Below are 15,681 nucleotides of genomic sequence, written 5' to 3' on the forward strand. Positions count from 1 at the left end.
ATTTAAATAACCTTTTTTCTCAATCTCAGGAAATCCCAATGTTTCACAGTTAGCCAGATTGTTCAGAAATATGATCACAGTTCCATTGTGGGTGATGGGTGACCTCAGTGAAATTGTATAACCAATGTGAATGCAGATAATTGTTTTGATTAAGAATAAACATGGACACCAAAGAAAATTCTTCAGAGCCGTGCACTATATCCAGCTAGGAGAGTCTTGGGTTTGAAAGGTGGTGTTGTTGAAAGTCAGCCCTCCTGTCGCTGAAAGCATTAGGATGGCACTTGAGGTTGAGACAACACTGCCACAACTGAAGCAAGACCAGAGATTGACCTATGAACTAGGTTTCTTATCCACTGAGTTGATCTGCCAGATAGACTTCCAGCGGAAGATGATCTTTGATATTTGTTGTTCAATCTGAATGTGCTGGGCGGAGGTTTAAGTTTTCTCCCCCCTCTCTTTATCACTTGCAGTGGGTGTTGTGTCAACTAAGATTTGCGAATGAGTTCTCTCCAGTTCCTTGTCAGCAGGGAAAACTGGAAATCACAAAACACCGTGTAAAATTTTAATTCGGATTATTCAGTGTACCAATGAGATGTTATTACGTAAGGCACTAAAGAAATGCTTGTGATTGTTTAGTACCTTTTATGATCCAAAACAACTGACAGCCAACTAAGTTCGGTTCCCCAAAGTATAGTTAATGCTGTAATGTGGCAAACCCAGCAGTCAATTTGTACTTAGTGGTAAAACAATATGAAAATAACCAGAGAAATCCAAAGCTGCACACAAAATGCTGAAGGAACTCAGCAAGTCAGGCAGTATCTAGTGAACGGTAGGGCACTGAGGAGAGTAAAAGGACCTGGAAATACAGGTCCACAATTCATTGAAAGTGGCAGCACGGGTAGGTAGGGTCTTAGAGAAAACTTATGGCACATTGGCCTTCATAAATCAAAGTACTGAGCACAGGAGATGGGAACTTGTGTAAGACATTTGTCAGGCCAAATCTGCAGTATTGTGTACAGTTTTTGTCACCTACCTGCAGGAAAGATGTAAATAATGTTTGAAGAGTACAGAGAAAATTTATGAGGATGTTACTGGGACTAGAGAACCTGAGTTATAAGGAGAGATTGAATAGGTTAGGACTTTATTCCTTGGAATATAGAAGATTGAGGGGAGATTTGATGGGAGGTATAGAAAATTATGAGGTGTATAGATAGGGTAAATGCAAGCAGGTTTTTTCCACTGAGATTTGGTGGGACTACAACCAGAGGTAATGGGTGAAGGGTAAAAGGCGAGAAGTTTAAGAGGAACGTAAGGGAAAACTACTTCACTCATCACACAGAGGATGATGCGAATGTGGAATGAGTTGCCAGTGCAAGTGGTGCATGTAAATTGGATTTCAATGTCTAAGAGAAGTTTAGATTGGTAGGTGAATGGCAGGGGTATGGCAGGGATATGGAGGTCTCTGGTCCGGGTGCAGGTTGATGGGACTAGGCAGTTTCAGCTTGGACTAGATGGGCCGAAGAGCTTGTTTCTGTGCTATACTGTGCTATGACTGAATAATCAGGCACTGTTTCAGACTGAAACCCTTCTTCAGGACTGGAAAAGAAGGGGGAAGAATAAAAAGGTGGGGGGAGGGGAAGGAGGACAAGTTAGAAGGTGATAGGTGAAGCCAGGTGCATGTGAAAAGTAAAGGGCTGGAGAAGGAGGACTCTGATAGGAGAGGAGAGTGGACCGTGGGAGAAGGAGAAAGGGACCAGTGGGGAGGTGATAGGCAGGTGAGAAGTGGTAAGGGATCAGAGGGGGAAATAGAAGGGGGAGGGGAATTTTTTTTAACAGGAAGGAATAATCGATATTCATATCATTAGGTTGGAGGCTTCCCTGACGGAATGTGAGGTGTTGCTTCATCCTAAGCATGGCTTCATTATGGTGGCCATGGGTCGACATGTCAGAACTGGAATTGCAATCAGAATTAAAATGGTTGGCCACAAGGAAATTCCGCTTTTGGCAAATGGAGCTGCAAGTTTCACAACATATGCTGGTGGTATCTGATTGTGATTTTGAAGTGAGGATAACAACAATCAGACACTTTTTGTAGTATTGTTAGTATGGTCAGGTGGTATTACTGTTCTATTGTGCTAAATTATTGTTCCTCACCGTTCTGAGATCACAAGATGGGTATGTGAATTACAATCTACCTCATTATGATCGATCTCACACCTTATTGTCTACCTGCACTGCACTTTCTCTGCAGCTGTTACACTTTATTCAGCATTCTGTTGTTGATTTACCTTGTTCTGCTTCAATGCACTGTGTGATAATCTGATCTATACGAACAGAATAGAAGGCAAGCTTTTCACTGAATCTGTACATGTGACAATAATAATCCAATTTTAATTCCAATTCCAAATTAATTTCATCCATGGCAGCATAAACTTTGTTACTCCTATCTTTTAATATAATGTGGATTATTTTCACTGTTAAGCATTTTATTAATGGAGTGTTTCAGTTACAACGCAGTTATTTATTTTACTGAGATGCATGCAATATTTTCTTACAAATATTTGGGAAGCATTTTAAACAAAGAAATGTACATGATTAGACTGCTTTAAATTGCTTTAAATTGTCTTAATCTACAAAGTCTTTCTACAATATTCATTGTTTTTCTTGGCACCAGAATATGTTAAGATAATTCCATCTTTCTTAGTATCTGAAAATAAGTATCTCCATTCTTATGGCAATTTGATAAATAATTACTCTGTACTTTTGCATCTGTGGATCAAGTCTCTTTGTCAGAGCAAATGCTTTGAGAACTGATGGGTATACTTGTTTCTGTTTTGTTCCTCCCAGGGTAATAATTTCTTCAAAGAAGGAAAATATGATGAAGCAATGGAATGCTACACGAGAGCTATGACAATGGATCCATATAATCCAGTTTTTCCTACAAATCGTGCAGCAACTTTCTTTAAAATGAAAAAGTATGTATAGCACGGTGATATACCTTTAAGAGGGATCAGGCTATTTCAAAATCAGGTTTATTATCACCGGCATATGACGTGAAATTTGTTAACTTAGCAGCAGCAGTTCAATGCAATACATAATGTAAGGAGAAAAATCAATCAATACGTATATTAAATAGATTAAAAACGTGCAAAAAACAGAACTACTGTATATTAAAAGAAATGAGGTAATATCCAAGGGTTCAATGTCCATTTAGGAATCGGATGGCAGAGGGGAAGAAGCTGTTCCTGAATTGCTGAGTGTATGCCTTCAGGCTTCTATACCTTCTACCTGATGGTAACAGTGAGAAAAGGGCATGCCCTGGGTGCTGGAGGTCCTGAATAATGAACGCTGCCTTTCTGAGACACCGCTCCCTGAAGATTGCCTGGGTACTTTGTAGGATAGTGCCCAAGATGAAGCTCACTAAATTTGCAACCTTCTGCAGCTTCTTAATGGTCCTGTGCAGTAGCCCCTCCTTACAGGACAGTGATGCAGCCTGTCAGAATGCTCTCCAGGGTACAACTATAGAAGTTTTTGAGTGTATTTGTTGAGATGCCAAATAACTTCAAGCTCCTAATAAAGTATAGCCGCTGTCTTGCCTTCTTTATGACTACATCAATATGTTGGGACCAGAGTAAATCCTCAGATCTTGACACCCAGGAACTTGAAGCTGCTCACTCTCTCCACTCCTGATCCCTCTGTGAGGATTGGTATGTGTTCCTTCATTTTACCCTTCCTGAAGTCAGTTCTTTCATCTTACTAAGGTTGAGTGCCAGGTTGTTGCTGTAGCACCACTCCACTAGTTGGCATATCTCACTCCTGTGAGCTCTCTCGTCATCATCTGAGATTCTACCAACAGTGATTGTATCATCAGCAAATTTATAGATGGTATTTGAGCTATGCCTAACCACACAGACGTGGGTATATAGAGACTAAGCACATACCCCTGAGGTGCACCAGTGTTGATTGTCAGTGAGGAGGATATGTTATCAGCAATCTGCACAGGTTGTGGTCTTCCAATGAGGATCCAATTGCAGAGGGATGTACAGTGGCCCAGGTTCTGTAACTTCTCGATCAGGATTTTGGGAATGGTGTTATTAAATGCTGAGCTATAGTTGATGAACAGCATCCTGACGTAGGTGTTTGTGTTGTCCAGGTGGTCTAAAGCTGTGTGGAGAGCTATTGAGATTGCGTCTGTCATTGACCTATTGTGGCAATAGGCAAATTGCAGTGGATTCAGGTCCTTGCTGAGGCAGGAGTTCGGTTTAGTCATGACCAACCCCTCAATGCATTTCATCTCTGTCAATGTGAGTGCTACCGCGTGATAGTCATTAAGGCAGCTCACAGTATTCTCGGGCAGTGGTATAATTGTTGTCTTTTTGAAGCAAGTGAGAGCTTTCGCCCATAGCAGTGAGAGGTTGAAAATAACCTTGAATACTCCTGCTAGTTGGTTGGTAGAGGTTTTCAGAGCCTTGCCATGTACTCCATCGGGACCTTCCACCTTGCAGAGGTTCACTGTCTTTAAAGACAGCCTAACATTGGCCTCTGAGACAGAGATCACAGGGTCATCAGGTGCAGCAGGGATCTTCACAGCTGTAGTTGTGTTCGCCCTTTCAAAGGAGGCATAGAAAGTGTTGAGTTCATCTGGTAGTAAAGCATCACTGCCATTGATACGATTGGGTTTAGCTTTATAGGAAGTAATGTCTTGCAAACCCTGCCAGAGTTTTGATTGTGTTGCACTTTAATTGTCTGTCTGGTTTAAAAAATAGTGTCCTGTTGGATTGATGTGTTATTCGGGTTATACTAGTTCATAACTGGTTTGAGAAGGCACACTTGCAATGTATTTACCCCTGGTGTTTTTCTAGTTTATAAATGGCTCTGCATGCTATACAATTTAACTTTCCATTGTAATTAAAGAAAGAATCTATTTGAACTTCTGTGCTGCAATCCTTAAAACTCAGAAACTAGCAAAAGGTATCTTTGGCTGGTTTCTGTGAAACCTTTATCTCTAGTCTTGCTGTGCTCTTTTCCTGAATAATTCCAACTTCCTTCACTTTTGTGCGTGCTGACTCTATTTGAACCCGTTCCCAACATAAATATATAATTTTTACCTCTTTAATGAAACAGGCCCTTCAGCCCATCTAGTCCATGCCAAACCGTTATTCTGCCTACTGCCATCAACTTTCATCTGGAACATGGCCCTTCATGCCCTTTCCGTCCATGTACTTATCAAATCTTCTTCCAATGTTGCAATCAAACCTGCATCCACCACTTTGCACCAGCAGCTCGTTCTTCACTCACACCACCCCGAGTGAAGATGTTCCCCCTAAATATCACACCTCTGCTTCTAACCTCAGATTCTCATAATCTGACCTCAAACCTTTATGCCCTTCTCTGTCAATATGCATTCATAATTCCTACCTCTCAGTTGTTAACACCATTCAGATGAAAGCTTTCTGTAATCTTTTAAGTCTTGGCAGTTTTATACACTGTTTAATACATACTGAATTTTTGCCCTGCTGCTTTGTCAGGTATTTTTGATCCAAAGGTTCTTCATAAGTCAAGAGTGAAGCATAAAACTTATTGCTTATGATCATTTTATTAAGTGTTATTAGAGTGGAAAATGAACACAGGAGCCAAGATATAAAGCAAAGACCAGACTAAAAGGCAATTGTGGTTTTCTCATATGTGGTCTAGAGATATCAAAATTCCAATGATAACAATTAACCGTTAAAATAGCCAGACTCAGGTGGTGTGACAGCTGCTACTGAAAAGTAAGAATTGTAGAAAAATACAGAACCAATTGCACTGTGATTACTGGAATCTTCACTAAACGATTACATGTACATAGGTGGTTATATAAAATATAAGCAAGCATAGGAAATGTAAACTACAAAAAAAGTACAATGTAACCAACAATCTGCACACCAATCTAACAAATATGACTGTTTTCCCCAAACAATCAAAGAAGTACAAAACATTTGGTATATTCTCTGCAATTCTTGTTAATTTTTCACTTAAGACATCTTGAATTTTTATTGTACTAAAAAACATTTTCTTATTTCAATATTGGTCCAGCTAATTAAAATTTAAAAAATTTCAGCTGAATAACTCAAAGATGTTAATGATTTTGCAAATGTTCATGTTGCGTGGTATTTCAGTAACTTTTCTTTCCTTATCCTATTCCCTGTGCCATCTTACATCACTACTTCAACCGGGTTCAAAAGCTGCTGCTTTCACTAGGCTTTCCAGCAGATCTTGTGATAATTCCCTGCCCACTCAGTTCATCTTACTTTTGCTCTGTAATGAATTAAACAGTGTGGAAACACTCTGGAGCAATTCGTCATATATTTGTTAAGCCTTTGAATGAAAATATGTTGTGGATGACATCCTATGAAGCTTATTTCCCATGTAGGTATGCTGTGGCAGAATCAGATTGCAATTTGGCAATTGCACTGGACAAAGCCTTCTTCAAAGCCTACCTTCGAAGAGGTTCTGCTCGTTTTAAACTGACTAACTTGCAGGGTGCAAAAGAAGGTTAGTAATACTAAGTCTGTGGAGCAATTAGAATTGCTGTCCATAAAAGATTCATGATCATTTAATTTTTTATTGCTATCTGTGCAGAATTAATAGATTTTAATTTAAACAGTTGTAAATCTTTATTTTTATTTTCTTAATGTTTCAGATTTTGAAATGGTACTGAGCTTGGATGCAGGAAACTTTGAAGCTACTAATGAACTCAGAAAAGTAAATGAGGTAAAATATGAAACTCAAACTGCGCAATTTTATAAAGCATTCTACTGAGAGCATTTGATTCTCTGGACCTGTGCACAATGGAGTTTGGAAAGTTGAGGGAGATCTCTGAAAGGCCTGGGTAGAGAGGACGTTTCCATTAGAATCGGACTTATCACATGTACATAGAAACATACAGTGAAATGTGTCATTTGCATTAACAACAAGCACATCCAAGGATGTGCTGGGGACAGCCCACAAGCATGAGTATCGCCACATGTTCTGGCACCAGCACAGCATCCCACAATGCACCACAGTACAACACAGAACAAAGCAAAACAGAAAATAGCAACAAAGGAACAGCAGCAAGACAAGACCCATTTCTCTCACCCTCCCACCCAGTGTATAATCTGTGAGCACAGCCTCAGGATAAAGGAAAATTCCCTTAAAACAGAGATGAGGAATTTCTTTAGCCAGAGGGTCGTGAATCTGGAATTTGTTGCCACAGTGGGGTGTGCAGGCCAAGTCATTGGGTGCGTTTAATGCAGAGATAGCTTCATTATCTGTAGTGGTGTTAATGGTTATTGAGAGAAGGTAGAAAATAAGAACATAAGAAATAGGATCAGGAGTAGGCCATCTGGCCTGTGGAGTCTGCTCGGCCATTCAATAAGATCGTGGCTGATCTAGCCATGGGCTCACCTCCACCTACCTGCCTTTTCCCCATAACCCTTAATTCCCCTACTATGCAAAAATTTGTCTAACCTTGCCTTAATTATATTTGCTAAGGTATCCTCCGCTGGGCAGAGAATTCCACAGATTCACCACTCTCTGGGAAAAGCAGTTCCTCATCTCTGTCCTAAATCTACTCCCTCAAATCTTGAGTCTGTCCCCTAGTTCTCGTCTCACCTACCAGTGGAAACAACTTTCCTGCCTCTATCTTATTTATCCCTTTCATAATTTTATATGTTTCTGTAAGAACTTCTCGCCTTCTGAATTCCAGCAAGTACAGTCCCAAGCGAGTCAATCTCCTCATAGTTTAATCCCCTCATCTCTGGAATCAACCTGGTGAACTTCCTCTGCACCGCCTCCAAAGCCAGTATATCCTTCCTCAAATAAGGAGACCAGAACTGCACACAGTACTCCAGGTGTGCCCTCACCAGTATCCCATACAGTTGCAGCATAACCTCCCTGCTCTTAAATTCAATCCCTCTGGCAATAAAGGCCAACATTCCATTTACCTTCTTGATAACCTGCTACACTTGTAAACCAACCTTTTGTGATTCATGGACAAGCACTCCCAAATCCCTCTGCACATCAGCATGCTGCAATTTTTTACCATTTAAGTAATAACCTGCTCTTTCATTTTTCCTTCCAAAGTGGATGACTTCACACTTACCAATATTGTACTCCATCTGCCAGACCCTTGCCCACTCACTTAACCTATCTATATCTCTCTGCAGACTCTCCATATCTTCTACACAATTTGCTTTTCCACTCAATTTAGTACCATCAGCAAACTTAGATACACTGCAATCGGTCCCCTCTTCCAGATTGTTCATGTATATTTTGAGCAGTTATGGGCCCAGCATGGACCCTTGCGGCACACTGCTCACCACTGATTACCAACCAGAGTAGCACCCATGTATCCCAACTCTGCTTTCTACCAATCCTCTATTCATGCTAATACATCACCCCCAACTCTATGCATCCTTGTTTTATGGATAAGTCTTTTATGTGGCAGCTTATCAAGTACTTTCTGGAAATCCAAGTAAATAACATTCATCTGTTCCCCTCTATCTACTGCACTTGCTATATACTCAAAAAAAAACTACTCCAGGAAGTTTGTCAACCAGGACCTGCCTTTGCTGAATCCATGTTGTGTCTGTATGATGGATCCATTTCTTTCCAGATGCCTCACTATTTCTTGTTAGTGATAGCTTCTAGCATTTTCCTAACTACAGATCTTAAACTAACTGGCCTTTTGCCTACATCCTTTTTTGAACAGTGGTGTGACATTTGCCTTTTACCAATCCACCAGGACCTGCCCAGCGCCGAGAGAATTTTGGTAAATTATCAGCAAAGCCTATCCTATAACCTTTGCCATTTCTTTCATACCCTGGGATGCAAACTGTCAGGACCAGGGGACTTGTCTACCTTTAGGCCCACAAGTTTGCTCTGCACTACCTCTTTAGTAATAGCTATTGCATCGAGGTCCTCACCTCCCATCGCATTCTTATCTTCTCTATTTGGCATGTTAGATGTGCCCTCCAACGAGAAGACCGACATAAAATAATCATTCAAAACCTCGGCCATTTCCTCATTACTTGATATCAATTCTCCCTTCTTATCATCCAAGGGACCTACATTCACTTTAGTCGCCCTTTTCCGCTTTATAGAATTATAAACACTTTTGCTATCTGTTTTTATATTTTGTCCTAGTTTACTTTGATAATCTAGCTTCCCTTTCTTTATGGCTGGCTTTGTGGTACCTTGTTACTTTTTAAAGTTTTCCCAAACTTCCAGTTTCCCATTACTCCTGGCGATTTTGTTTGCACAAGCTTTGAGTTTGATGCCTTCTTTTATTTCCTTAGAAGGAAGAATGTGGTTTGGGAAAAAAAATTATCCATAATCAAGGAAGAGCAGATTTGATGGGCTGAATAGTATAACTCTGTTCTATATCTTGTGGTCTACTCCACCTCCGTTTTAAAAAAAAATAGTGTCAGCCAATCTATTCAGTTGTTCATGAAGAATGTTTGCTATTCTCTTGTGTGTTGAAAGTATGACCAGTGTTTTTATAAACTCAAAAAAGAAATACCTTATCAAGTGAATCTGAGCCACCGTTCTTGTGGAAATGAAGAATGAATTCACTATTATGGCAATTAGTTAAGGCAATGTGCGATGAAAGGTCACTACTGTTATAGCTGTAACCCTCAGAATCGGCCAGCACACGTTCGTCTAGGGGAAAACAACTTCTGGCCCCGCCAAACTGAGAAATCTTGTTCGTGTGGATGCTGCGTGATGTGTTGTCCGGTTACAAATCCGCACCGCAAAATATCAGACAGTTCACCGTATGCAATTAAATGATTGAACCTTATAAATCTTAATCTGGATAGAGGGTTAGTAAAGAAAATAAAAAGTAAAAGGGCCCATTTTAAGGAAAAAGTCTATTGTGCATCATTGGAACTCACTGTTTGTTCATTTATTCCCATGACCTCCAAGCGCAGCCAGCCCTCGGACCCTCGCTCCTCAGTCCACTCCGTCTGGTGGTCTTCTGACTCTCTCCATTTGCATCCTCTCTACATTGCTCCCCAACAAAAGACCGCGAAAAACCTGGCTCCCGGACACACAAGAAAGAACAACATATTTCCCTTTGGATAGCCCCTGCATTCCAAAGTCCTGTTATCTCTAGTCATGACCCAAGCATTGCTGCTACAGAGAAACCATTACTTTAACCTTGGAACATTACATAGAAGCCATTACATTAGCCTTAGCAGTGAAACCTTACAGCGTGTTACATGGTGTATATGGATGCAATGTTCTCAACTGTCCTTTCATTAGGTACTTTTAGAGGTATTTCTCACCCATTTGGAACTTCCATTTTACTTTTTTTAAAATTAACAGTGGGCCTTTATTTTGTATTGAAGAATAATGAGGTGAATTCCTTCTGTTTATTGAAGCCAACTTTGATGACCACATTTAGACAGTTAACTATGGGAATTGAGAGATTATCTAATCCTGCCACAGGACTCTGTGCTGAAGTACATGCTCAACATGAATTTGAGTACACCATGCCAGCTGGGATCTAAAGACGAGGAAAAATTAGGGTTGGTGTATTCAGAAACAGATTGTGAAATTTTCCTTGTGTGAAAAATGAATTCACTTGCCCTTGGTCTGAACAATTTTTTCTGTGAGAATGAGAAGCAGCAATAACTCTAAAAAGGCAGACTTGTGTGACTGGCATCAGCTCTCTACTATATTGTTAATAATGTATAATCTAATGTATTTTCTAATTCCTGATGCAGATTCTATGGAGATTCTTCAGTCTGATTTAAGAATCTTGGTCTTATCCTGTTTCTTGCTGTTAACAATAACTGGAGCAAATGTAAGCTCTAAAAGAACTGAACGCTTTATAGGAACTGTTGCAAGGTGATTGACCCACTCAGTTCCCCCAACAATTTTTTTCTTCAGGTTACAGCATCTAAATCTTCTGTGTGTTAGAGAATTGCTTGGTTGTCTCGACATTTCTCAGGGAATCTGTATAATATTCTGAGTGCGATCAAAGTATTTTGCTTTCTTGAATACTTCTCCAAGGCTTCCCTGTCTTAAACATGAAGAATAGCAGTAATTATACATTTTACCTAAAGCAAAAGAAATCGTGATGATCTTTGGGAAGCTACAAACTAGATTTGCATTATGCAATAAGTACAAGGGCAGAGTTACTGAAACATGAAACAAGCACAAGTCGTTTTGTCTGATGGTCCCCTCACGCATTTCAATGTGTGTATGTGCTTTTCTCACTAGGCTTTAGATCCAACAAAGTCTATTGAAGATCAGAATCGGTCAAACACTGAAAAGTTGAATGCCCATGAAGAAAAGAGAGTGACCGAAGCACAAGCAAAGCAGCAAGCCATTTTTGAGAAAGACTTGGTATGTTAATGACCAATGATGAGAAGATTTTAAAATGCCATTCAAAATGGCTGGGTTTAACTAGTCACGCAACTGAGATACTCGGGTTGTCCAGTTTGATTCCAGGTTTAATATCATGCAATTTAATAGTTTATATTTGCAGAAATCCATTAATTAATAGTACCTTTTAGTTTGATACCAATGTGCAACACCATGAGTGTGCAGTATAATTCCAACTCACTAATCTAAATACATGCAAACTATCTGAGACCACACCTGGAGTATGGTGTGCAGTTTTGGTCCCCTAATCTGAGGAAAGACATCCTTGCCATAGAGGGAGTACAGAGAAGGTTCACCAGATTGATTCCTGGGATGGCAGGACTTTCATATGAAGAAAGACTGGATGAACTGGGCTTGTACTCGTTGGAATTTAGAAGATTGAGGGGGGATCTGATTGAAACGTATAAGATCCTAAAGGGATTGGACAGGCTAGATGCAGGAAGATTGTTCCCGATGTTGGGGAAGTCCAGAACGAGGGGTCACAGTTTGAGGATAGAGGGGAAGCCTTTTAGGACCGAGATTAGGAAAAACTTCTTCACACAGAGAGTGGTGAATCTGTGGAATTCTCTGCCACAGGAAACAGTTGAGGCCAGTTCATTGGCTATATTTAAGAGGGAGTTAGATATGGCCCTTGTGGCTACGGGGATCAGGGGGTATGGAGGGAAGGCTGGGGCGGGGTTCTGAGTTGGATGATCAGCCATGATCATAATAAATGGCGGTGCAGGCTCGAAGGGCCGAATGGCCTACTCCTGCACCTATTTTCTATGTTTCTATCAGCATAGTTGTGTTCTCCACCTGTGGCATGTGGTAATTGAAATTGTAGAGAGCTCGTTTCATAGTCATACTTATACGTTATTGATCCCGGGGGAAATTGTTTTTTTTTAACATTAGAAGTTGTGAATCTTTTGCTCTGAAGTGTATTCTATTCACTACAACTCCAGTCATTTTAAAGACAAAAATGTAAATGGTTTCATTACAGGGCAACGATTACTTTAAGCAAGGCAAGTATTTAGAAGCAATTGAATGCTACACCAAAGGGATGATAGCAGATGGCACCAATGTACTTTTACCAGCTAACCGGGCCATGGCTTTTCTGAAGCTTGAAAAGTAAGTTTTGCTTTAAACATGTAAGATGTTAGGGCAGCCCAGTAACATAGCAGTTAATGTAACATTATTACAGTACCAGCAACTTGGATTCAATTCTGCCACAGATTGTAAGGAGTTTAAGGCCCGAGTAGGAAAGGCTACAGCGAAAAAAAGCTTTGACCAACGACCAATCAGCTGTTGGGATTGATTAGCAAGAGCAACTTAAACGAAGGCAAGGGCAAGCACAGCAGCCATCGTCACAACAGCTGTCATCTGAGTTGACAGAGTCAGAGTGGTGATCTTGAGACTTTGGCTCTTCAAGGTTTCAGTGAAGAGAGGCTTCAGTTAGTGAAAGCAAAGTAAAGTAAAGCTCAAGGTTAAGTTTTTTTTTCATTCTCTTCTTTACATCTGCTCAGGACAGTAGAGATGCCAGGAAGGATAATTGAACACACCTCTTGCGGGATGTGGGAAGGCAGGGAGACATTCAGTGTCCCTGACGACTACAACTGCGAGAAGAGTATCCAGCTGCAGCTTCTAACAAACCACGTTAAGAAGTTGGAGCTGGAACTGCGGATCATTTGGGAGGCCGAGGGGGTGAAAGATAGGAAATATAAAGAGGATAGTTACCCCCAAGATGCAGGATATAGGAAACTGGGTGAAGGTAAGGAAGGGGAAAGAGGTTAAGAAGCCAGTAGAGTACCCCTGTGGCCATCCTCCTCAACAACGGATAAACATATATCACTTTGGATACTGTGGGCGGGGGGGGGGGGTGGCGGTGGTTGGTGGGAATGACTGAACAGAGGAAAGTTACAGTGGTCGGGTCTCTGACACTGAGTCTGCCTCTGTAACTCAAAAGGGAAAGGGGAGGAGAGGCATGCTGTGGTGAGAGGGAATTCGTTAGTAAGGGGAACAGACAGGAGGTTCGGTTTGCCTCCTGGGTGCCAGAGTCTGTGATAGATCAAGTCCACAGCATTCTTAAGTGGGAGAGTTAATAGCCAGAAGTCGTGGTCCATGTAGGTACCAATGGCATGGATAGGACAAGTGTCGAGGTTCTGCATAGAGAGATCAGGGAGTTAGGTATTAAGTTAAAGGGCAAGACCTTCCAAGGTTGTGATGTCAAGATTGCCATTGCTACCAATGGCATATGCTGGTGAGGCCAGAAATAGGAAGTTTAATACATGGCTAAGGACTTGCTGTAGGAGGGAGGACCATTTCTGGATCATCGGGTTCTCTTCCAGGGAAGTTGGAACCTTGTACAGTGGGGATGGTTTGCATCTGAACAGGAGCGGGACTAATATCCTAGCAAGAAGAATTGTTAATGCTGCACAGTGGAGTTTAAACTAGAATTGTAGGGTGATGGGAACCAGAGTGCCAGTACAGTTTGTGGAGAGGTTGTCTGAGGTCTTAACAATATCTACCTCCACAAAGTTAGAAATCAAACGGTTGAGCATGGTGCAACTAGTGTCCAGAACTGCATGTATTTCAATGCAAGAAGTATCGTAGGAAAGGTGAATGATAGTGCTGAAGAGGAGGTAGCTGGTTTACAAACAGAGACAATGTATACCGAGGAGAGGCTGTTGATATGGCAAAATTGCAGCCAACCGGATGAGTTGCAATGTCAAAGGTGGGAACCTTGCGTACTTCCTTTACTCTCCAGTTTTAGCCAGTTTTCAGGATATAAATTGAACCTACATAAGAGTAAATTATTTCCTTTAAATAATTTGGTATCAATTAGTACTAATCTCCCTTTTAAAATTGTAAAGAATCAATTTACTTATTTGGGTGTAACAGTGGCTAAGAATTACAAACACCTGTTTAAAGAAAACTTTTTTACTTTATTGAACCATGTAAAAAGGATATCATTAAATTAGTCACCTCTTTCAATATCATTGATTGGATGAATTCATTCTATTAAAATAAATATTCTACCTAAATTTATATATCTTTTTCAGGCTTTACCTGTTTTTATTCCTAAATCCTTTTTTGGCTCTTGATTCTAATTTGTCCTCTTATATATGGAAAAGTAAATGTCCTCGATTAAATAAAGTTCATCTTCAAAAATCTAAAAATTCTGGAGGTTTAGCCTTACCTAATTTTAGGTTTTATTACTGGGCAGTTAATATACGATATCTTACGTTTTGGCTATAATTATATTAATCATGTATTCTGTCCGGTATGGCTTTCTTTAGAAGCTAACTCTGTTAATAAATTTTCTATTATTTCTCTTCTTGGATCCTCACTTCCTTTATCTGTAAGTAAACTAACTGATAATTTAATAGTTAACCATACTCTGAGGATCTGGATACAACTTAGAAAACATTTTGGTTTATTGAGATTTTCCCTTTCAAGTCCCACTTATTCTAACTTTTTTTTAAACCCTTCCATGACTGATTTAGTTTTTAAAGAATGGGATAGGTTGGGTATTAAATGTTTCTGGGATCTGTTTGTTGGAGGAAATCTTTTTTCATTTGAGCAATTGTCAGCTAACTATTGCTGACCCAAAACTCACTTTTTTAGATACTTACAAATGTACAAATCAGAGACTTTCTAAGATCTCAATTATGCACATTTCCTATAAGCTCAGATAAGAACTTACTGGACATAATTTTCAATTTGACACCTTTTCATAATGGTTCAATATCTAATATTTATAGCATGTTACTGGAGACGAGGAATGTTCCTTTAGACAAAATTAAGAATCTCTGGGAACAAGATTTACAGACATCAATATCTGAGGAAACTTGGAATGAAATTTTTAAACTGGTTAATACTTCGTTATTTGCTCGCCATCTCCTCATACAATTTAAGGTGGTACATAGAGCTCATATGAGTAAGGATAAGCTATCTCGTTTTTATTCGGATATATCTCCCTACTGTGACAGATGTAATAATGGAGAAGCTTCATTAATTCATACGTTTTGGACATGTCTGTGTCTTGAAAAATATTGAAAGGAAGTTTTTCAAACTTTCTTTACTTTACAAAGTCAATTTTAAGCCGAATCCTCTGATGGCCCTATTTGGTATTGTTGCCAGACAAGATATCAAGCTGAAGACATCTGATTTACATATTTTGGCCTGTAGGTCTCTTTTAGCTAGGAGGACGCTTTCGTTTAAATGGAAAGATGTTTTTCCTCCTACTTATGCTCAATAGTTATATGATGTTCTGTCATGCTTAGATTT

General features: G+C 40.0%; 1 protein-coding gene across 2 annotated transcripts in view; it reads left to right on the forward strand.

The window, feature by feature from the left end:
• The window catches only part of rpap3 (RNA polymerase II associated protein 3), a 58,297-nt gene that overhangs the window by 10,758 nt on the left and 31,858 nt on the right, over positions 1-15,681 (forward strand). For both annotated transcript variants that reach the window (XM_072268262.1, XM_072268263.1), the window contains exons 4-8: positions 2,848-2,975; positions 6,413-6,534; positions 6,683-6,753; positions 11,251-11,376; positions 12,395-12,522. In XM_072268262.1, coding sequence (XP_072124363.1) covers positions 2,848-2,975; positions 6,413-6,534; positions 6,683-6,753; positions 11,251-11,376; positions 12,395-12,522 — 575 coding nt within the window. The remainder of the gene's footprint in view (positions 1-2,847; positions 2,976-6,412; positions 6,535-6,682; positions 6,754-11,250; positions 11,377-12,394; positions 12,523-15,681) is intronic.

This window comes from Mobula birostris, chromosome 9 (assembly GCF_030028105.1).
Source record: "Mobula birostris isolate sMobBir1 chromosome 9, sMobBir1.hap1, whole genome shotgun sequence".
In the NCBI taxonomy this organism is placed as follows: domain Eukaryota; kingdom Metazoa; phylum Chordata; class Chondrichthyes; order Myliobatiformes; family Myliobatidae; genus Mobula; species Mobula birostris.